This window comes from Salmo salar, chromosome ssa02 (assembly GCF_905237065.1).
Source record: "Salmo salar chromosome ssa02, Ssal_v3.1, whole genome shotgun sequence".
Lineage (NCBI taxonomy): Eukaryota > Metazoa > Chordata > Actinopteri > Salmoniformes > Salmonidae > Salmo > Salmo salar.
Window position 1 is genome coordinate 9317104 of NC_059443.1, and position 25698 is coordinate 9342801.

The 25698-nt window shown below is 38.7% G+C and overlaps 1 protein-coding gene across 1 annotated transcript in view; it reads left to right on the forward strand.

Annotated features, from left to right (window-relative positions):
* The first annotated feature begins 664 nt into the window (after window positions 1-664).
* LOC106590734 (cyclic AMP-responsive element-binding protein 5-like) overlaps window positions 665-25698 on the forward strand; it is a 90909-nt gene continuing 65875 nt past the window's right edge. The window contains 3 exon segments of the mRNA XM_045697189.1: window positions 665-753; window positions 19203-19280; window positions 20693-20786. Coding sequence (XP_045553145.1) covers window positions 19227-19280; window positions 20693-20786 — 148 coding nt within the window. The 5' untranslated portion in view covers window positions 665-753; window positions 19203-19226.

A 25698-nucleotide genomic window follows, 5' to 3' on the forward strand; every position in this document is an offset into this window, starting at 1 on the left:
TTAAGAGGTAGAGGATGGAGAGAGGAGAACATTCTCTTAATTCAATTCAATTCAAGTGCTTTATTGGCATGGGAAACATATGTTAACATTGCCAAAGCAAGTGAAATAGATAATAAACAAAAGTGAAATAAACTCTCTCCCTCTGTCTATCTTTCTTTCTCTCTCTTCTCTCTTTCTTTCTCTTTCTCTCTTTCTCTTCTCTCTTGCTCTCTCTCCAAGACAAGGTCCAAGTCTGCTATTCAAGGCTAACTTTCTTGTGTTTGTGAACTTGGGTAATTGGAGATGAATCAAATTGCTATCGGTCTACTATACTAAATCATTATATATTATATTATTAAATCATTGTATATTAAATCATTAAATATCAATTTCAAATGTAAACTTTATTTACCATATTAAAAGCAGCCACTATTCTGGCTGATCATTTTTTTTGCTAACAAGACGTGAATAACCATTTGTATAAGGTAGCCTTTAAATAAGTATTGGTGCAAGTTGATAGTGGTGTACCCTCTGAGTTTTGTGCCATACGTACCTTATGTCCAGCAGTGTCCCGTACGTGCATTTGCAAACTCTGCCTTGCTCGCCCCAACAGCCCGCCTCCAAGCGGACCACGATGATTTAGAAGTTCAGGAATCCCACGTGACGTCACCGAGGGGTGATGTAATGCTTCTCTAAATAGAACGTATTGTAATCTTTTCTCAGTCCAACGTGGTTCCTTCTGAGAGTCTGCTGCGTATTTTCTACACTTGTTTGGTAAGTTAAAATAATTGCTTTCCACTACAGTAAATTATAAACATGCAATTATGGATTGTTAATTTCGTTTTGTACAGCTGCATTGTTATTTCTTTTCACTTCGGTTGATGTGACAAGTTGCTCAGAGAATCGTATCAACAGAATGCTGCGGCGCTCTACAGATTTCTTTGAATATTATTTTCTGTTGTCTCGTGCATATTGTATTATGTGCAGAAATGTGTTTAAGTCCGTTATTTCTTCGTATAGTGGCAGGCTTGCCATCTCGGTGCAATATTTAGAAGTCTCAGGACGCGCGTGGACTGACTGTTGAATGTTGTTGAAGTTGAACACAGAGATGTCAAGTGTTGCTCTCTGCTCGCGAGCTGTCAGAGCCGTAGCTACTAGCTACCACAGTAATTCACCCCACAAACTGGATGTGTGAGAAGGTTAGCTATGTGTAGTATCCAGCGATGCGTCAGTGCAGGGTAGCCTATGGCGCGCAATTACTAAAGATAATATTTGGAGGAATGAATTGGCAATGGTTATCAACAGCAAATACTGACACAGCGTGGGCTATACGTGTCGACTTATAAAAAAAAATCTAGAGCTTTACAAAGTAATATTTTTGAATGATTCTGAAGTTTGCAGAATTTTGCGTCATTGTCCCCCTGTCCCATCGATGGATGGATGCAGCCCAATTCTAGACGTTGTCCTGTGCGTCAAACTGGGCTGCGGGACGGGACGCGGACCTAGTTTACAAACGGTCAGGTCCTCGACAACGGTAAAAGTAGCTAAAGAGGAGCTGTCATTCCATCCATAATACCAATACATGTTTATGATACTGTGGTAGGCTATAATACTGTTCATTTTGAAGAGTAATCTAACCGAAACATTACGTCATTCTGCAGGCCAGTAGTCGCTATTTGATTAACCGCCGCCGAGCAATTGAAGGTTTCAGAGGAGTTCTGCTGACTGGGCACACTTTACGTTAAGTGCCTGCGGTATAAAATATGTTTTAATCTTATGATTAGATTGTCATTGAGTTTAAATGATGGCGAACCATTCTCCGTTTGTCAGTTTCCAGTTTTTTTTTTATTGTAGCCTACAGCGATCAAACAATCTCTCTCTAAGTTTACCTGGGTGCCTCTGTTCTGCAATTAATATTCACTATCGATGATGATGATGTTAATAACTATTATTATTGAGTTAGTGGTTTAACTAAATACGATGCATGTGCAACATTATAATATCTGATGAATCCATCTTCATCAATGAAATAAAAACTCAAATTAAATAGCCTAAATGAAATAGAACATTACCCAAATTATTTGAAGCATATAACTTAAAATAAAAAAGAATCGTTATAAGACTAAATAAGCGAGGGAAAGAGAGAGTACTGGAATTTAGGCCTACTGAATATAACTGTTCTGACTGATGGAGGTACGACTGGAAAAAAAGTTCATTGTTATTGACAGAATAATTATTTCGTAGCAAATGTCCTTGTGTTTGAAGCCCGATAGTGGGTATATCAAAAAATACATCTAACACTAGACAGAGAGTAGACTGAAGTATACTTCTTAAAAATGTGTTTATTTCTAATTTAATTATTATATATGAAGATATTCATCAAATCTGTCACTATAGATCAGCTACCATGATCAACACATTGGTATAAAATAATGGACACAGTAATACAGAGTAAAACATTTACTTAATAAACTAAGTTAACTAATTAACTTAACTTAATCAATGAAGTTAAGTGAATACAACAGGTATACACCATGTGTGCTTTTGACCAGCTGTAAATTCAACCACTTTCCAGTTTTGTGTCTATTTAACTAGGTATAGATTAAGATGTGATGTTATTATAATCTTCATGGTTTTACATATTATACTTTGGGTTGTTTAGGGTCCTGTGTGGCTCAGTTGGTAGAGCGTGGTGCTTGCGACACCATGGTTATGGGTTCGATTCCCACAGGGGACAGGTACGGGGAAAAAGTACATAAACGTATCAAGTCGCTCTGGAGGAGAGCGTCTGCTACATGTTTGTATTTTTATGATGTTGAATAGCCTACTTTTATAATAAACTCTAATAACATGATTATAAAGAAGGTGATTTGTACAATTTGCCGTGAGCGACACCGTCCATACAATCACAGTCCCCTCTATAAATAAAGGCCGATCTGACTCCAGGTATTGTGGTAGTGTAGAAAGGCCCTGTGGTTGAGTGTGCTCAGCGTTAGTTAACACCTTGTTGTCCTCCATGTGGATGTGAGTGTGTTGACTGGTGAAGCCCTGGGGTGGAGGTGTCACTAGGCTTGTTGGAAGTTTACACGCACGCACGCACGCACGCACGCACGCACGCACCACACACACACACACACACACAGTTTAGACACCGTGCGGGGACTGAGAGGTGCTGATTGACAGTGATTGAGGGTTGCCTCTCAGGGGCCCCTCTGTGCTGTGTGTGTACAGCATACTATAGGACCTATATGAGGAGTTCACAGCACATACAGCATTGTCTGAGCAAGCCGTGTTCCTCGCCTCAGGGCTCGCTGTGATCCCACCACGAACCTACGCTGTTGAAGGCCCCCCCACCCCCCTCACACACGTCGAACACACACACCGAACACACACACCGAACATGCACACACACACACACACACACGCCGAACACACTGTCACACACCATACTGTTTGAATTGTAATATGTGCCCTACCTGAAGAGTTCGTTCCATGGTCCCTGTTGAAATCGTACTCCGCTCACTAATCCTTCCCCTCTCTCACATCGGGACCCAGTTAATGTAAAGTGTAACCAAATTTCCTCTGCTAAACTAAAACATCTATATCAAATAAAAGCCAAGTGCCCCATTGAAGGGAAAGGCGTTGTGCTCTGGCGATTTAGAGGCGAGAGCAGAAATTGGGACAACTCACTGGGGCTTACATGGAGCCCTTGTTTCAGTGTTTTGTGCGTATTATGGTTTTAATTTCCTTTTCAACGTGTTGAGTTGATGTATTTCTGAAGGAAAAGCCCCAAACCAATCATATTTCCTATTCTGGTAATGACTTGGGAATAAAGTATAGGCATAATGTGTGGAAATGGAATAGAAAATGTTTCTCTTTGAATGTTAGTCTTGGGGTTTTCTGATTGACATTTGGAGAGAAGGTTTTGGAACATGAGACAAATCACATTGTCAAACAGTTGATGGACTAGTTTAAGTTGTTGATAATACCATGAGAAGAGTTCTACTTAGTGAACAAAGCTTGATGAATTAAAATGATCCAGATTAGAGAATGGATCCTGCTGTTCAGACCAATCTTTTATCTGGGCTACCAGTATTATACCTACAGTATGTAGAGTCTACTACCAGTATTATACCTACAGTATGTAGAGTCTACTACCAGTATTATACCTACAGTATGTAGAGTCTACTACCAGTATTATACCTACAGTATGTAGAGTCTACTACCAGTATTATACCTACAGTATGTAGAGTCTACTACCAGTATTATACCTACAGTATGTAGAGTCTACTACCAGTATTATACCTACAGTATGTAGAGTCTACTACCAGTATTATACCTACAGTATGTAGAGTCTACTACCAGTATTATACCTACAGTATGTAGAGTCTACTACCAGTATTATACCTACAGTATGTAGAGTCTACTACCAGTATTATACCTACAGTATGTAGAGTCTACTACCAGTATTATACCTACAGTATGTAGGTCTACTACCAGTATTATACCTACAGTATGTAGAGTCTACTACCAGTATTATACCTACAGTATGTAGAGTCTACTACCAGTATTATACCTACAGTATGTAGAGTCTACTACCAGTATTATACCTACAGTATGTTAGAGTCTACTACCAGTATTATACCTACAGTATGTAGAGTCTACTACCAGTATTATACCTACAGTATGTGTAGAGTCTACTACCAGTATTATACCTACAGTATGTAGAGTCTACTACCAGTATTATACCTACAGTATGTAGAGTCTACTACCAGTATTATACCTACAGTATGTAGAGTCTACTACCAGTATTATACCTACAGTATGTAGAGTCTACTACCAGTATTATACCTACAGTATGTAGAGTCTACTACCAGTATTATACCTACAGTATGTGTAGAGTCTACTACCAGTATTATACCTACAGTATGTAGAGTCTACTACCAGTATTATACCTACAGTATGTAGAGTCTACTACCAGTATTATACCTACAGTATGTAGAGTCTACTACCAGTATTATACCTACAGTATGTAGAGTCTACTACCAGTATTATACCTACAGTATGTGGAGAGTCTACTACCAGTATTATACCTACAGTCTGTGGAGAGTCTACTACCAGTATTATACCTACAGTATGTGTAGAGTCTACTACCAGTATTATACCTACAGTATGTAGAGTCTACTACCAGTATTATACCTACAGTATGTAGAGTCTACTACCAGTATTATACCTACAGTATGTAGAGTCTACTACCAGTATTATACCTACAGTATGTAGAGTCTACTACCAGTATTATACCTACAGTATGTAGTCTACTACCAGTATTATACCTACAGTATGTAGAGTCTACTACCAGTATTATACCTACAGTATGTAGAGTCTACTACCAGTATTATACCTACAGTATGTAGAGTCTACTACCAGTATTATACCTACAGTATGTAGAGTCTACTACCAGTATTATACCTACAGTATGTAGAGTCTACTACCAGTATTATACCTACAGTATGTAGAGTCTACTACCAGTATTATACCTACAGTATGTAGAGTCTACTACCAGTATTATACCTACAGTATGTAGAGTCTACTACCAGTATTATACCTACAGTATGTAGAGTCTACTACCAGTATTATACCTACAGTATGTAGAGTCTACTACCAGTATTATACCTACAGTATGTAGAGTCTACTACCAGTATTATACCTACAGTATGTAGAGTCTACTACCAGTATTATACCTACAGTATGTAGAGTCTACTACCAGTATTATACCTACAGTATGTGTAGAGTCTACTACCAGTATTATACCTACAGTATGTAGAGTCTACTACCAGTATTATACCTACAGTATGTAGAGTCTACTACCAGTATTATACCTACAGTATGTAGAGTCTACTACCAGTATTATACCTACAGTATGTAGAGTCTACTACCACTATTATACCTACAGTATGTGTAGAGTCTACTATCAGTATTATACCTACAGTATGTGTAGAGTCTACTATCAGTATTATACCTACAGTATGTAGAGTCTACTACCAGTATTATACCTACAGTATGTGTAGAGTCTACTACCACTATTATACCTACAGTATGTGTAGAGTCTACTACCAGTATTATACCTACAGTATGTAGAGTCTACTACCACTATTATACCTACAGTATGTAGAGTCTACTACCAGTATTATACCTACAGTATGTGTAGAGTCTACTACCAGTATTATACCTACAGTATGTAGAGTCTACTACCAGTATTATACCTACAGTATGTGGAGAGTCTACTACCAGTATTATACCTACAGTATGTGGAGAGTCTACTACCAGTATTATACCTACAGTATGTAGAGTCTACTACCAGTATTATACCTACAGTATGTAGAGTCTACTACCAGTATTATACCTACAGTATGTGGAGAGTCTACTACCAGTATTATACCTACAGTATGTAGAGTCTACTACCAGTATTATACCTACAGTATGTAGAGTCTACTACCAGTATTATACCTACAGTATGTAGAGTCTACTACCAGTATTATACCTACAGTATGTGTAGAGTCTACTACCAGTATTATACCTACAGTATGTGTAGAGTCTACTACCACTATTATACCTACAGTATGTGTAGAGTCTACTATCAGTATTATACCTACAGTATGTGTAGAGTCTACTATCAGTATTATACCTACAGTATGTAGAGTCTACTACCAGTATTATACCTACAGTATGTGTAGAGTCTACTACCACTATTATACCTACAGTATGTGTAGAGTCTACTACCAGTATTATACCTACACTATGTAGAGTCTACTACCACTATTATACCTACAGTATGTAGAGTCTACTACCAGTATTATACCTACAGTATGTGTAGAGTCTACTACCAGTATTATACCTACAGTATGTAGAGTCTACTACCAGTATTATACCTACAGTATGTGGAGAGTCTACTACCAGTATTATACCTACAGTATGTAGAGTCTACTACCAGTATTATACCTACAGTATGTAGAGTCTACTACCAGTATTATACCTACAGTATGTAGAGTCTACTACCAGTATTATACCTACAGTATGTAGAGTCTACTACCAGTATTATACCTACAGTATGTGTAGAGTCTACTACCACTATTATACCTACAGTATGTGTAGAGTCTACTACCAGTATTATACCTACAGTATGTAGAGTCTACTACCACTATTATACCTACAGTATGTGTAGAGTCTACTATCAGTATTATACCTACAGTATGTGTAGAGTCTACTATCAGTATTATACCTACAGTATGTGTAGAGTCTACTACCAGTATTATACCTACAGTATGTAGAGTCTACTGCCAGTATTATACCTACAGTATGTAGAGTCTACTACCAGTATTATACCTACAGTATGTAGAGTCTACTACCAGTATTATACCTACAGTATGTGGAGAGTCTACTACCAGTATTATACCTACAGTATGTGTAGAGTCTACTACCACTATTATACCTACAGTATGTGTAGAGTCTACTATCAGTATTATACCTACAGTATGTAGAGTCTACTACCAGTATTATACCTACAGTATGTAGAGTCTACTACCAGTATTATACCTACAGTATGTAGAGTCTACTACCAGTATTATACCTACAGTATGTAGAGTCTACTACCAGTATTATACCTACAGTATGTAGAGTCTACTACCAGTATTATACCTACAGTATGTAGTCTACTACCAGTATTATACCTACAGTATGTAGAGTCTACTACCAGTATTATACCTACAGTATGTAGAGTCTACTACCAGTATTATACCTACAGTATGTAGAGTCTACTACCAGTATTATACCTACAGTATGTAGAGTCTACTACCAGTATTATACCTACAGTATGTAGAGTCTACTACCAGTATTATACCTACAGTATGTAGAGTCTACTACCAGTATTATACCTACAGTATGTAGAGTCTACTACCAGTATTATACCTACAGTATGTAGAGTCTACTACCAGTATTATACCTACAGTATGTAGAGTCTACTACCAGTATTATACCTACAGTATGTAGAGTCTACTACCAGTATTATACCTACAGTATGTAGAGTCTACTACCAGTATTATACCTACAGTATGTGTAGAGTCTACTACCAGTATTATACCTACAGTATGTAGAGTCTACTATCAGTATTATACCTACAGTATGTAGAGTCTACTACCAGTATTATACCTACAGTATGTAGAGTCTACTACCAGTATTATACCTACAGTATGTAGAGTCTACTACCAGTATTATACCTACAGTATGTGGAGAGTCTACTACCAGTATTATACCTACAGTCTATGGAGAGTCTACTACCAGTATTATACCTACAGTATGTGTAGAGTCTACTACCAGTATTATACCTACAGTATGTAGAGTCTACTACCAGTATTATACCTACAGTATGTAGAGTCTACTACCAGTATTATACCTACAGTATGTAGAGTCTACTACCAGTATTATACCTACAGTATGTAGAGTCTACTACCAGTATTATACCTACAGTATGTAGTCTACTACCAGTATTATACCTACAGTATGTAGAGTCTACTACCAGTATTATACCTACAGTATGTAGAGTCTACTACCAGTATTATACCTACAGTATGTAGAGTCTACTACCAGTATTATACCTACAGTATGTAGAGTCTACTACCAGTATTATACCTACAGTATGTAGAGTCTACTACCAGTATTATACCTACAGTATGTAGAGTCTACTACCAGTATTATACCTACAGTATGTAGAGTCTACTACCAGTATTATACCTACAGTATGTAGAGTCTACTACCAGTATTATACCTACAGTATGTAGAGTCTACTACCAGTATTATACCTACAGTATGTAGAGTCTACTACCAGTATTATACCTACAGTATGTAGAGTCTACTACCAGTATTATACCTACAGTATGTAGAGTCTACTACCAGTATTATACCTACAGTATGTAGAGTCTACTACCAGTATTATACCTACAGTATGTGTAGAGTCTACTACCAGTATTATACCTACAGTATGTAGAGTCTACTATCAGTATTATACCTACAGTATGTAGAGTCTACTACCAGTATTATACCTACAGTATGTAGAGTCTACTACCAGTATTATACCTACAGTATGTAGAGTCTACTACCACTATTATACCTACAGTATGTGTAGAGTCTACTATCAGTATTATACCTACAGTATGTGTAGAGTCTACTATCAGTATTATACCTACAGTATGTAGAGTCTACTACCAGTATTATACCTACAGTATGTGTAGAGTCTACTACCACTATTATACCTACAGTATGTGTAGAGTCTACTACCAGTATTATACCTACAGTATGTAGAGTCTACTACCACTATTATACCTACAGTATGTAGAGTCTACTACCAGTATTATACCTACAGTATGTGTAGAGTCTACTACCAGTATTATACCTACAGTATGTAGAGTCTACTACCAGTATTATACCTACAGTATGTGGAGAGTCTACTACCAGTATTATACCTACAGTATGTGGAGAGTCTACTACCAGTATTATACCTACAGTATGTAGAGTCTACTACCAGTATTATACCTACAGTATGTAGAGTCTACTACCAGTATTATACCTACAGTATGTGGAGAGTCTACTACCAGTATTATACCTACAGTATGTAGAGTCTACTACCAGTATTATACCTACAGTATGTAGAGTCTACTACCAGTATTATACCTACAGTATGTAGAGTCTACTACCAGTATTATACCTACAGTATGTGTAGAGTCTACTACCAGTATTATACCTACAGTATGTGTAGAGTCTACTACCACTATTATACCTACAGTATGTGTAGAGTCTACTATCAGTATTATACCTACAGTATGTGTAGAGTCTACTATCAGTATTATACCTACAGTATGTAGAGTCTACTACCAGTATTATACCTACAGTATGTGTAGAGTCTACTACCACTATTATACCTACAGTATGTGTAGAGTCTACTACCAGTATTATACCTACACTATGTAGAGTCTACTACCACTATTATACCTACAGTATGTAGAGTCTACTACCAGTATTATACCTACAGTATGTGTAGAGTCTACTACCAGTATTATACCTACAGTATGTAGAGTCTACTACCAGTATTATACCTACAGTATGTGGAGAGTCTACTACCAGTATTATACCTACAGTATGTAGAGTCTACTACCAGTATTATACCTACAGTATGTAGAGTCTACTACCAGTATTATACCTACAGTATGTAGAGTCTACTACCAGTATTATACCTACAGTATGTAGAGTCTACTACCAGTATTATACCTACAGTATGTGTAGAGTCTACTACCACTATTATACCTACAGTATGTGTAGAGTCTACTACCAGTATTATACCTACAGTATGTAGAGTCTACTACCACTATTATACCTACAGTATGTGTAGAGTCTACTATCAGTATTATACCTACAGTATGTGTAGAGTCTACTATCAGTATTATACCTACAGTATGTGTAGAGTCTACTACCAGTATTATACCTACAGTATGTAGAGTCTACTGCCAGTATTATACCTACAGTATGTAGAGTCTACTACCAGTATTATACCTACAGTATGTAGAGTCTACTACCAGTATTATACCTACAGTATGTGGAGAGTCTACTACCAGTATTATACCTACAGTATGTGTAGAGTCTACTACCACTATTATACCTACAGTATGTGTAGAGTCTACTATCAGTATTATACCTACAGTATGTGTAGAGTCTACTACCAGTATTATACCTACAGTATGTGGAGAGTCTACTACCAGTATTATACCTACAGTATGTGTAGAGTCTACTACAACTATTATACCTACAGTATGTGTAGAGTCTACTATCAGTATTATACCTACAGTATGTGTAGAGTCTACTACCAGTATTATACCTACAGTATGTAGAGTCTACTACCAGTATTATACCTACAGTATGTGTAGAGTCTACTACCACTATTATACCTACAGTATGTGTAGAGTCTACTATCAGTATTATACCTACAGTATGTGTAGAGTCTACTACCAGTTTTATACCTACAGTATGTAGAGTCTACTACCACTATTATACCTACAGTATGTGTAGAGTCTACTACCAGTATTATACCTACAGTATGTGTAGAGTCTACTACCAGTATTATACCTACAGTATGTAGAGTCTACTATCAGTATTATACCTACAGTATGTGTAGAGTCTACTACCAGTATTATACCTACAGTATGTAGAGTCTACTGCCAGTATTATACCTACAGTATGTAGAGTCTACTACCAGTATTATACCTACAGTATGTAGTCTACTACCAGTATTATACCTACAGTATGTAGAGTCTACTATCAGTATTATACCTACAGTATGTAGTCTACTACCAGTATTATACCTACAGTATGTAGAGTCTACTATCAGTATTATACCTACAGTATGTAGTCTACTACCAGTATTATACCTACAGTATGTAGAGTCTACTATCAGTATTATACCTACAGTATGTAGTCTACTACCAGTATTATACCTACAATATGTAGAGTCTACTGCCAGTATTATACCTACAGTATGTAGAGTCTACTACCAGTATTATACCTACAGTATGTAGTCTACTGCCAGTATTATACCTACAGTATGTAGAGTCTACTATCAGTATTATACCTACAGTATGTAGTCTACTACCAGTATTATACCTACAGTATGTGGAGAGTCTACTACCAGTATTATACCTACAGTATGTAGAGTCTACTACCAGTATTATACCTACAGTATGTGGAGAGTCTACTACCAGTATTATACCTACAGTATGTGTAGAGTCTACTACCACTATTATACCTACAGTATGTGTAGAGTCTACTATCAGTATTATACCTACAGTATGTGTAGAGTCTACTACCAGTATTATACCTACAGTATGTGGAGAGTCTACTACCAGTATTATACCTACAGTATGTGTAGAGTCTACTACAACTATTATACCTACAGTATGTGTAGAGTCTACTATCAGTATTATACCTACAGTATGTGTAGAGTCTACTACCAGTATTATACCTACAGTATGTAGAGTCTACTACCAGTATTATACCTACAGTATGTGTAGAGTCTACTACCACTATTATACCTACAGTATGTGTAGAGTCTACTATCAGTATTATACCTACAGTATGTGTAGAGTCTACTACCAGTTTTATACCTACAGTATGTAGAGTCTACTACCACTATTATACCTACAGTATGTGTAGAGTCTACTACCAGTATTATACCTACAGTATGTGTAGAGTCTACTACCAGTATTATACCTACAGTATGTAGAGTCTACTATCAGTATTATACCTACAGTATGTGTAGAGTCTACTACCAGTATTATACCTACAGTATGTAGAGTCTACTGCCAGTATTATACCTACAGTATGTAGAGTCTACTACCAGTATTATACCTACAGTATGTAGTCTACTACCAGTATTATACCTACAGTATGTAGAGTCTACTATCAGTATTATACCTACAGTATGTAGTCTACTACCAGTATTATACCTACAGTATGTAGAGTCTACTATCAGTATTATACCTACAGTATGTAGTCTACTACCAGTATTATACCTACAGTATGTAGAGTCTACTATCAGTATTATACCTACAGTATGTAGTCTACTACCAGTATTATACCTACAATATGTAGAGTCTACTGCCAGTATTATACCTACAGTATGTAGAGTCTACTACCAGTATTATACCTACAGTATGTAGAGTCTACTATCAGTATTATACCTACAGTATGTGAGTCTACTACCAGTATTATACCTACAGTATGTGGAGAGTCTACTACCAGTATTATACCTACAGTATGTAGAGTCTACTACCAGTATTATACCTACAGTATGTGTAGAGTCTACTACCACTATTATACCTACAGTATGTGTAGAGTCTACTACCACTATTATACCTACAGTATGTGTAGAGTCTACTACCAGTATTATACCTACAGTATGTAGAGTCTACTACCAGTATTATACCTACAGTATGTGTAGAGTCTACTACCACTATTATACCTACAGTATGTGTAGAGTCTACTACCAGTATTATACCTACAGTATGTGTAGAGTCTACTACCAGTATTATACCTACAGTATGGAGAGTCTACTACCAGTATTATACCTACAGTATGTGTAGAGTCTACTACCAGTATTATACCTACAGTATGTAGAGTCTACTACCAGTATTATACCTACAGTATGTGTAGAGTCTACTACCAGTATTATACCTACAGTATGTGTAGAGTCTACTACCAGTATTATACCTACAGTATGTGTAGAGTCTACTACCAGTATTATACCTACAGTATGTAGAGTCTACTACCACTATTAAACCTACAGTATGTAGAGTCTACTACCAGTATTATACCTACAGTATGTGTAGAGTCTACTACCAGTATTATACCTACAGTATGTAGAGTCTACTACCAGTATTATACCTACAGTATGTGGAGAGTCTACTACCAGTATTATACCTACAGTATGTGGAGAGTCTACTACCAGTATTATACCTACAGTATGTAGAGTCTACTACCAGTATTATACCTACAGTATGTAGAGTCTACTACCAGTATTATACCTACAGTATGTGGAGAGTCTACTACCAGTATTATACCTACAGTATGTAGAGTCTACTACCAGTATTATACCTACAGTATGTAGAGTCTACTACCAGTATTATACCTACAGTATGTAGAGTCTACTACCAGTATTATACCTACAGTATGTGTAGAGTCTACTACCAGTATTATACCCACAGTATGTGTAGAGTCTACTACCACTATTATACCTACAGTATGTGTAGAGTCTACTATCAGTATTATACCTACAGTATGTGTAGAGTCTACTATCAGTATTATACCTACAGTATGTAGAGTCTACTACCAGTATTATACCTACAGTATGTGTAGAGTCTACTACCACTATTATACCTACAGTATGTGTAGAGTCTACTACCAGTATTATACCTACAGTATGTAGAGTCTACTACCACTATTATACCTACAGTATGTAGAGTCTACTACCAGTATTATACCTACAGTATGTGTAGAGTCTACTACCAGTATTATACCTACAGTATGTAGAGTCTACTACCAGTATTATACCTACAGTATGTGGAGAGTCTACTACCAGTATTATACCTACAGTATGTAGAGTCTACTACCAGTATTATACCTACAGTATGTAGAGTCTACTACCAGTATTATACCTACAGTATGTAGAGTCTACTACCAGTATTATACCTACAGTATGTAGAGTCTACTACCAGTATTATACCTACAGTATGTGTAGAGTCTACTACCACTATTATACCTACAGTATGTGTAGAGTCTACTACCAGTATTATACCTACAGTATGTAGAGTCTACTACCACTATTATACCTACAGTATGTGTAGAGTCTACTATCAGTATTATACCTACAGTATGTGTAGAGTCTACTATCAGTATTATACCTACAGTATGTGTAGAGTCTACTACCAGTATTATACCTACAGTATGTAGAGTCTACTGCCAGTATTATACCTACAGTATGTAGAGTCTACTACCAGTATTATACCTACAGTATGTAGAGTCTACTACCAGTATTATACCTACAGTATGTGGAGAGTCTACTACCAGTATTATACCTACAGTATGTGTAGAGTCTACTACAACTATTATACCTACAGTATGTGTAGAGTCTACTATCAGTATTATACCTACAGTATGTGTAGAGTCTACTACCAGTATTATACCTACAGTATGTAGAGTCTACTACCAGTATTATACCTACAGTATGTGTAGAGTCTACTACCACTATTATACCTACAGTATGTGTAGAGTCTACTATCAGTATTATACCTACAGTATGTGTAGAGTCTACTACCAGTTTTATACCTACAGTATGTAGAGTCTACTACCACTATTATACCTACAGTATGTGTAGAGTCTACTACCAGTATTATACCTACAGTATGTGTAGAGTCTACTACCAGTATTATACCTACAGTATGTAGAGTCTACTACCAGTATTATACCTACAGTATGTGTAGAGTCTACTACCAGTATTATACCTACAGTATGTAGAGTCTACTGCCAGTATTATACCTACAGTATGTAGAGTCTACTACCAGTATTATACCTACAGTATGTAGTCTACTACCAGTATTATACCTACAGTATGTAGAGTCTACTATCAGTATTATACCTACAGTATGTAGTCTACTACCAGTATTATACCTACAGTATGTAGAGTCTACTATCAGTATTATACCTACAGTATGTAGTCTACTACCAGTATTATACCTACAGTATGTAGAGTCTACTATCAGTATTATACCTACAGTATGTAGTCTACTACCAGTATTATACCTACAATATGTAGAGTCTACTGCCAGTATTATACCTACAGTATGTAGAGTCTACTACCAGTATTATACCTACAGTATGTAGTCTACTGCCAGTATTATACCTACAGTATGTAGAGTCTACTATCAGTATTATACCTACAGTATGTAGTCTACTACCAGTATTATACCTACAGTATGTGGAGAGTCTACTACCAGTATTATACCTACAGTATGTAGAGTCTACTGCCAGTATTATACCTACAGTATGTGTAGAGTCTACTACCACTATTATACCTACAGTATGTGTAGAGTCTACTACCACTATTATACCTACAGTATGTGTAGAGTCTACTACCAGTATTATACCTACAGTATGTAGAGTCTACTACCAGTATTATACCTACAGTATGTGTAGAGTCTACTACCACTATTATACCTACAGTATGTGTAGAGTCTACTACCAGTATTATACCTACAGTATGTGTAGAGTCTACTACCAGTATTATACCTACAGTATGGAGAGTCTACTACCAGTATTATACCTACAGTATGTGTAGAGTCTACTACCAGTATTATACCTACAGTATGTAGAGTCTACTACCAGTATTATACCTACAGTATGTGTAGAGTCTACTACCAGTATTATACCTACAGTATGTAGAGTCTACTACCAGTATTATACCTACAGTATGTGTAGAGTCTACTACCAGTATTATACCTACAGTATGTGTAGAGTCTACTACCAGTATTATACCTACAGTATGTAGAGTCTACTACCAGTATTATACCTACAGTATGTAGAGTCTACTACCAGTATTATACCTACAGTATGTGTAGAGTCTACTACCAGTATTATACCTACAGTATGTGGAGAGTCTACTACCAGTATTATACCTACAGTATGTAGAGTCTACTACCAGTATTATACCTACAGTATGTGTAGAGTCTACTACCAGTATTATACCTACAGTATGTAGAGAGTCTACTACCAGTATTATACCTACAGTATGTGGAGAGTCTACTACCAGTATTATACCTACAGTATGTAGAGTCTACTACCAGTATTATACCTACAGTATGTGTAGTCTACTATCAGTATTATACCTACAGTATGTGTAGATTCTACCACCAGTATTATACCTACAGTATGTAGAGTCTACTACCAGTATTATACCTACAGTATGTGGAGAGTCTACTACCAGTATTATACCTACAGTATGTAGAGTCTACTACCAGTATTATACCTACAGTATGTGTAGAGTCTACTACCAGTATTATACCTATCGTATGTAGAGTCTACTACCAGTATTATACCTACAGTATGTGGAGAGTCTACTACCAGTATTATACCTACAGTATGTGGAGAGCCTGCTTCTTTGTCTTGGAGTGGCCAAGGCTCACTAAGTGTACAATTAGACAATAATCGATCGATAAGGTTGTTGCTGTTGCTCTGAAAAGTGTTGTTTTAGGTAGTAAAGTGATTCTCATATTTCAGCGAGTGGTGAAAATATCAGTCATGTTGCCCATGCATGTTCAGAGATGATGGAGCATGTTTATCTTTGAGACTTTGTTATGAATAGAAATAGACCAGGTGAAAGATGAGAGAGAGAGTGAGGTAGAGAGAAAGAGAGAGTGACAGGGAGAGAGAGAGAGAAGAATGGGGGGGAGAGAGAGAGAGAGAGAGAGAGAGAGAGAGAGGTAGAGAGAGAGGGGGGGAAGGAGAGAAGGAGAAAAACGTGATGAGGGAGAAAGAGAGAGAAGCACGGGAGACAGAGAGAGAAGGACAAGGAGAGAGAAGGATAGAAAGAGAGAGAGGGAGAGAGGAGAGTGAGAGGGAGAAAGAGAGGAGGGAGAGATAGAGACCCAGACCTCCTTACCCTCTGACAGAGGGACCCTGTCCAGACCTTTCCCAGCAGGCTTTGCCACAGATGTATCCTGTAAGAAAAAAGGCTCTGGTTAACTTTACATGCCATTTGAATGTTTTGACTTTGTTAGAGGAAATAGTCTGTACAGGTCAAAAAAATCACACATGTTAATCATGTATGAAAGTATTCATGCTAAACAAGTCATGTGTGGCCTTAACTCAAATGTTTAGTTGATTCAAATAGAGAGACACAAAATAATATTTTGTGGGATTCAATCAGATCACACATGGTGGAAAATGCGGCTTTTAAAGGCCATTTCCAATTGAGCCGATATATACAGCATTTACCGTTGTCGAGAATGAGCAGTCGGATTGAATCCCGGCCTAATACGGTTGTCTGTGCGTACATTTGAAGAGTCATTTGTGTTAGGCTTTATCGTATGAGTGCTTCTCCGTGGATTCATTTGGTTCTAACATGTCCCACCCATTTTCATCCAAAGAACAAGGGTGCCTGCTCACTAATCAATGACAAAACATGATTTCTAGCTAAAATAAAAATGTATCCCTCTCACAGGCTAAACACTAGGCAGTTAAGCTGTTAGGCTGTAGTCTCCCAGAGGGCTGAATGGTCAGGCAAGGTTCTGAGGGTGGAGGGGTTGGTTATAAGACAGTAAAGGTTAGACTGTTATAAGACTTAGTGAGATGTACAACCTCTAGTCTGAATTAAACATCAAGTCCCTGTGGTCACATAATTCCTGGAAATAGTCATTCCTGGAAATAGTCATTCCTGGAAATAGCAGTTAAATGCGTGCTGATGTTTTGTAGACTTTAGTCTAATCTGCTCCTACTGTTATATGTGTTGTAGAATCTAGTCTAATCTGCTCCTACTGTTATATGTGTTGTAGAATCTAGTCTAATCTGCTCCTACTGTTATATGTGTTGTAGACTTTAGTCTAATCTGCTCCTACTGTTATATGTGTTGTAGAATCTAGTCTAATCTGCTCCTACTGTTATATGTGTTGTAGAATCTAGTCTAATCTGCTCCTACTGTTATATGTGTTGTAGAATCTAGTCTAATCTGCTCCTACTGTTATATGTGTTGTAGAATCTAGTCTAATCTGCTCCTACTATTATATGTGTTGTAGAATCTAGTCTAATCTGCTCCTACTGTTATATGTGTTGTAGAATCTAGTCTAATCTGCTCCTACTATTATATGTATATAAATTATCTTGGGCTCCCGAGTGGCGCAGCGGCCTAAGGCACTGCATCTCTGTGCTAGAGGCATCACTACAGACTCTGGTTCAATTCCAGGCTGTAACACAACTGGCTGTGATTGGGTGTCCCATGGTGTCGTCTGGCTTAGGGTTTGGCTGGGGTAGGCTGTCATTGTAAATAAGAGTTTGTTCTTATCTGACTTGCCTAGTTAAATAAATGTGTTGTAACTAGTCTAATCTGTAAAGTTTTCTGCATCGTAATGGTCTCCTACTTGTTTTCTTTCTCAGAAATAGAACTCCCACTACCACCCTGCTGCATTCCAAATGGCACCCTATTCCCTATATAGTACACTACTTTTGACTAGAGCCCAGCGCCCTATAGGGAATAGGGGCCATTTGAGACGCATCCCCGGTCATAGAGACCAGGCCAGGCCCTGCCTTGAAGCTGCAACAGCTCTTTTCACACAGAGAGCGTCCTGTCACTCTCTGTGTGACGTAATGAACACCTGACTGTAGGCTACTGCCAGGAGGGAATGGAATACTATATTTTGTATGTTTACGACTGAGAATAACTATGAAGCCTGCTATTTTTAGGCACAACATCAATAAATAGAGTCATCTAGACCGACTCAATGAAAGAAATGTTAGCTGGGAGCTAAACTCTCCTTGTTATTTTTTATCTCTTTCTCTTTCTTTATCTCTTTCTTTCTCTTTCTCTTTCTCTCTCTCTCTCTCTCTCTCTCTCTCTCTCTCTCTCTCATTGTTTGTAGTCTTATGAGGAGTTGGTGAGAGTGATGAACTCTGAGCAGGAAAGGCCGTTTGTGTGCAGTGCCCCTGGCTGTTCTCAGGTGAGTGTGTCAACACACGTCTGTGTATGTGTGTTTGTGAGGGCGCGTGTGTGAGTGTGTGCACACTTATGTGCAGTGGTGGGAAAAGTACTAAATTGTCATACTTGAGTAAAAGTAAAGATACCTTAATAGAAAAGGACTCAAGAAAATAGTGAAATTCACCCAGTAAAATACTACTTGAGTAAAAGTCTAAAAGTATTTGGTTTTAAATAAACTTACGTAAGGATCAAAAGTAAATGGAGTTGCTAAAATATACTTAAGTATGAAAAGTAAAAGTATAAACCATTTCAAATTCTTTATATTAAGAAAACCAGATGGCACATGGATAGCCAGGGGCACGCTCCAACACTCAGACATAATTTACAAACAAAGCATTTGTGTTTAGTGAGTCCGCCAGATCAGAGGCAGTAGGGTGACCAGGAATGTTCTCTTGATAAGTATGTGAATTGGATCATTTTCCTGTCAAAATGTAACGAGTACTTTTGGGTGTCAGGCTAAATGTATGGAGTAAAAAGTACATTATTTTCTTTAGGAATGTAGTGATGTAAAAGTTTGCAAAAATATAAATAGTAAAGTACAGATACCCCCCAAAACGACTTAAGTAGTTCTTTAAAGTATTTTTACTGAGGTACTTTACACCACTGCTTATGTGTGTGTGTTTTTTGTGTGTGTGTGCTCGTGCATGTTTGTGTGTGAGCGCCTGTAACATGAAGAAGAGGTTGGAGAGGGGGCCTGAAGAGCACGGTGCTGCCTCACACATCAGGAGAAACAGAATAGCACCCACTTCCTGTGAAACTCCAGCTGTAAATAAAGGAGCTTTTTGCTGCAGATGTGAAAACATCACAGAATAATGGTTAAGAAGTCCATGTCACGTCTGTCACCCTTTTGTTAGGATGCACCTTACAGCTGAATTATCAAAGTCAAATATGTATTGTCCTATTTTATAGTGATATAAGGCTTTAAGGTATAGATTATAGAGGTCATTGTAGACTTAATAAATGACTTTTCATACTGTATGTTCAGTGTTAACCTCTCAGGTATTTTGTCCACATGCAGGGACATGAAGATGATAGACTACTACATGTTTTCTTACTCAGTGATCATAGACAACCACAACATTCACAGGAATTTGTTCCTGGAGTGCAGTATTCCTTTAACTGTCTCTCTGCATGCCTTTTTAACCTGGAATTCACACTAGTGAATATCATCCAAAATATCACTGGATTCCAGGCTTGAGACTGTGTGTGTAGAGAACTGACAGGTTTTGTTCTTTATCAAGGAGGACCACATTAGAACATACGTATTTAAAAAAAAAATATATATATATTTATTGTATCCTGTGTTGTCCTCTTCTTTTTTAACAGTACCATTTTCTTTACCCCAAAATAAATGAAATCATTCTGTCTCAACAGCGATTCCCCACAGAGGACCACCTGATGATTCACCGGCACAAGCATGAGATGACTCTGAAGTTTCCCTCCATAAAGATCGACAGCATGTTATCAGGTGACAAACGGCTTCAGACATCCCATGCTGTAACTTCACTCTCTAGGTTGCATCCCAACTGGCGCCCTATTCCCTATGTAGTGCACTACATTTGACCAGGGCCCGTAATAGGATGCCATTTGGGACACAGCCTCTAGTCTAATAGTGTAAGATGTACGCTGGGAGTGAAAAGGTAATAATAATTAGAACATAGTAGGAAACAGGAAAAGCATACAGACATGAAACAGAACCAGATTCACTAACGCCTGAGGAAGAACCAAGGGGAGTGACCGATATAGGGGAGGTCATCAGGAAGGTGATGGAGTCCAGGTGAGTCTCATGAGGCACAGGTGCGAGTAACGATGGTGGCAGGTGTGCGTAATGATGAGACAAGTGGCACGTGGAGCGCCGGAGAGGGGGAGCGGGCGTAAACTTGACAAATAGTCTGGTCCCATCGTGGTGTTCTGGAATAGATGAGTGTTGTATTTCTCCCTCAGGAAGTAGAAACTCTCCGCTCCAGGCATATAGTCAATCAGGCTAGAAACAAACAGTACTGTGTAGACTACATCAGGGTTGGGGTTGATTCAGTTTTTTGGATTCAGTCAATTCATTGAAATTCACTTAATGAATGACTGAATTGACAACTGAATTCAGGCCAACTGTGCTGTGCGTTGTGTTGGGGGAGAGTTTGTGGTTCACTACTGTACTGTACCTCGACTCTGTTGTGACTCTCCTCATTTCCCTACGGTGAAAGCCTCGTTGTGTATTGAGTCTAATCTCTAACCCATACCTCGTGGTTCTGCAGTGCTCAGCAGGACAATGAGACACTGATGTATCGCTGGAGGAATTCATGTTTTTCCTTTTTCCAAGTTAAGATAAGTGTTTTGTCAAAGATGCCGCTGGTTATGCCGCTGGCTTCCTGTCATCATCACAGATGTCATTAGTCTTGCTGTGACAGAGGGGGGAGATGGATGGGTGAGGGGTGGTAGAGGAGGGGTTCCCTGCCCCACCATACAGAGGGGAGGAGATGGATGGGTGAGGGGTGGTGGAGGAGGGGTTCCCTGCCCCACCATACAGAGGGGGGAGATGGATGGGTGAGGGGTGGTGGAGGAGGGGTCCGCCCCACCACGAATGGGGGAGGGGTTCCCTGCCCCACCATACAGAGGCGGGAGATGGATGGGTGAGGGGTGGTGGAGGAGGGGTTCCCTGCCCCACCATACAGAGGGGAGGAGATGGATGGGTGAGGGGTGGTAGAGGAGGGGTTCCCTGCCCCACCATACAGAGGGGAGGAGATGGATGGGTGAGGGGTGGTAGAGGAGGGGTTCCCTGCCCCACCATACAGAGGGGAGGAGATGGATGGGTGAGGGGTGGTGGAGGAGGGGTTCCCTGCCCCACCATACAGAGGGGAGGAGATGGATGGGTGAGGGGTGGTGGAGGAGGGGTTCCCTGCCCCACCATACAGAGGGGAGGAGATGGATGGGTGAGGGGTGGTGGAGGAGGGGTTCCCTGCCCCACCATACAGAGGGGAGGAGATGGGGTGTGGTTGAGGGTGACATATTGATCCACAGTACAAAGGAATACCTGATTTATAGGTTGTGTACAGCACCTGCAAGTGTCACCCCCAGGCTAAGTCATACTTCCAGATCTTTAGTGCCTAGACAGAGCCCAGCTGAGGCAGCAGAAGCCGTGTGTGTGTGAGTGTGTGTGTGTGTGTGTGTGTGTGTGTGTGTGTGTGTGTGTGTGTGTGTGTGTGTGTTGTGTGTGTGTGTGTTGTTTACAGCTGTAGGATCTAAATTTGATCAACCTTTTGCAGGAGACCTTTAAAACTGGACATTTAGGACATTTAAAACTTGTAGTGTATTTGAGATTTAAAAAGTCTTCTGAAGTTTGTAATTTCCCTTAAGAAAAATGTATCAACCCCTACAAAAATGTCCATTAATTTTAACTCACATAATATTTGTACTTTCCTGTTGCTGCAGGATTATTTTCCTGCTGTACACTCTTAGAAAAAATGGTTCCAAAAGGGTTAATCTGCTGTCTCCATAAGAGAACCCTTTTGGTTACAGGGAGAACCCTTTTGGGGGGCACGTAGAACCTTCTATGGAAAGGGGCCTACATGGAAGCCAAAAGGGTTATACCTGGAACCAAAAGGGTTCTACTTGGAATCAAAAACAGTTCTTCTTCAAAGAGTGTAGCAAATTGGCTCAAATTAGGATTTTACGTGTGTATGAACAATGCCTTCAGAAAGTATACCGACCCCTTCACTTTTTACACATTTTGTTGTGCTACAGCCTGAATTCAAAATGTATTAAATTGAAAAAAATTCTCACCCATCTACACACAATACCCCATAATGACAAAGTGAAAACATGTTCTTAGACATTTTTGCAAATGTCTTGAAAATGAAATACAGGAATATCTCATTTACGTAAGTATTCACAGCCCTGAGTCAATACATGTTTGAATCACCTTTGGTATTGATTACAGCTGTGAGTCTTTCTCTAAGAGCTTTGCACACCTGGATTGTACAATATTTGCCCATTATTCTTTTCAAAATTATTCAAGCTCTGTCAAATTGGTTGTTGATCATTGCTAGACAACCACTTTCAATTATTGTCAAGGATTTTCAAGCAGATTTAAGCCCAAACGGTAACTCGGCCACTCAGGAACATTCACTGTCTTCTTGCTAAGCAACTCCAGTGTAGATTTGGCCTTGTGTTTTAGGTTATTGTCCTGCTGAATGGTAAATTCATCTCCCAGTGTCTGGTTGAAAGCAGACTGATCCAGGTTTTCCTCTTGGATTTTGCCTGTGCTTAGCTCCATTCCGTTTATTTTTTATCCTGAAAAACTCCCCAGTCCTGATCGATTACAAGCATACCCATAACATGATGCAGCCACCACTTTGCTTCAAAATATTGTATTGGATATGCCCCAAACATAACGCTTTGTATTCAGGACAAAAAGTTATTTGCTTTGCCACATTTTTTGCGGTATTACTTTAGTGCCTTGTTGCAAACAGGATCCATATTTTGGAATATTTTTATTCTGTACATGTTTCCTTCTTTTAACACTGTCAATTAAGTTAGTATTGTGGAATAACTACAATGTTGTTGATCCATCTTCAGTTTTCTCCTTATCACAGCCGTTAAACTCTGTAACTGTTTTAAAGTCACCATTGTCCTCATGGTGAAATATTTGTACTTACTGGGTGTATGATACACAATTCCAAAGTGTAATTAATAACTTACATCATGCTGAAAGGGATATTCAATGTCTGATTTTATTTTACCCATCTACTAATAGGTGCCCTTTGTGCGTTATTTGAAATCTTTGTGGTTGAATCTGTATTTGAAATGCACTGCTCAACTGAGGGACCTTACAGATAATTGTATGTGTGGGGTACAGAGATGAGGTAGTCATTCAAAATAAATCATGTTAAAAATCATGTTAAACACTATGCACACACAGTGAGTCCATTTACTCCTGAACTTTTTCAGCTTGCCATAACAAAGGGGGTGAATACTTATTGACTCAAGACATTTCAGTTTTACATTTTTAATTCATTTGTAAACATTTTGAAAAACATGATTCCACTTTGTGTAGGGCAGAGACAAAAACATCAATTTTAATACATTTTAAATTCGGGCTGTAACACAATATAATGTGGAAAAAGTCAAGGGGTGAGAATACTTTCTGAAGGCAGTGTGTGTGTATGTGTGTGTGTGTGTGTGTGTGTGTGTGTGTGTGTGTGTGTGTGTGTGTGTGTGTGTGTGTGTGTGTGTGTGTGTGTGTGTGTGTGTGTGTGTGTGTGTGTGTGTGTGTGTGTGTGTGTGTGTGCTGTGTGTGTGAGGACGGCTCATAATAATGTCTGGAATGGAGTTGGTGGAATGGTATCAAACACATAGAAACCATGCGTTTGATGTGCTCAATACCATTCAAATGAATTCCATTCCAGACATTACTAAGAGCCCGTCCTCCCAAACTAAGGTGCTACGGGCCGCCTGTGGTGTGTGTGTGTGTGTGTGTGTGTGTGTGTGTTAGACTGATGCTGACTGAGATTGTCTTCTTTATTATTTACACTGAGCGACCAGGGGAGAGAGGTTTCTGACCCGGCCGAGTCAGTGTCCTTATTCCCCCCTCTCTCTCTTACTGCTCTGTCCATTTCTCTTCCTGAAACCTTGGAGCCCTCCAGCTGGGATGTGGGAGGGTTGACGATCATGTCACCTGGCTGTCTGACTCTCCTGTTTAGGGTTAAAACAACTTCAACGTGTCACCCAGAGAGATTTCAACTACCCCAGCCCCTTCCTCTTTTTGATATGTAACACCCAAGCTTACCTCATTTTACCAACGTTTTGTCTGTCCTCCTGACATATGCGGTGAGTTGTCACATCCTCATACTGCGCTCCAGTTTCTAAACGTTTTAATTGAAGAGTTAAGCTCTCATCCTCCCTATGGCGAAACCAGACTGGTTTGGTCAAACGGTATTTTGGTCGTCAATCCCCAGTCTAGCCAGAATGGATAAACAGGCCGTGGTGGAGTCTGCTTTTAGCCTTTGAAAAGGACATGATCCTAAAATCACCTTGGACTGTCTGAAACATGATCCAGTCTCTCTGGTCTCTCTGCCCCCTGATGCTGAGCGGAGTAACACTGCCTGACTGAAGGGAACAAATGAGCCCCCCCTCTCTGTAGGTGAGGTCTGGACATTGTTAACTGAAATGTTGCTAGTGAGAGTAGTATCTCTGTCTAATGTAAAAGGAGAGTGGCTTTTCTAACCATTTGGAATGTCCATTAGCTTGGTGCAATGTATTCTCTGCCTCTGCCCACTTCGTATTCATCAGCTGTTCTTCTTTGTCAGCAAACTATCATAACAGTACAGGCAACAAACAGACAGTGCAGATTTATCTACAAATGTACTGTTTTATACGATATTTAA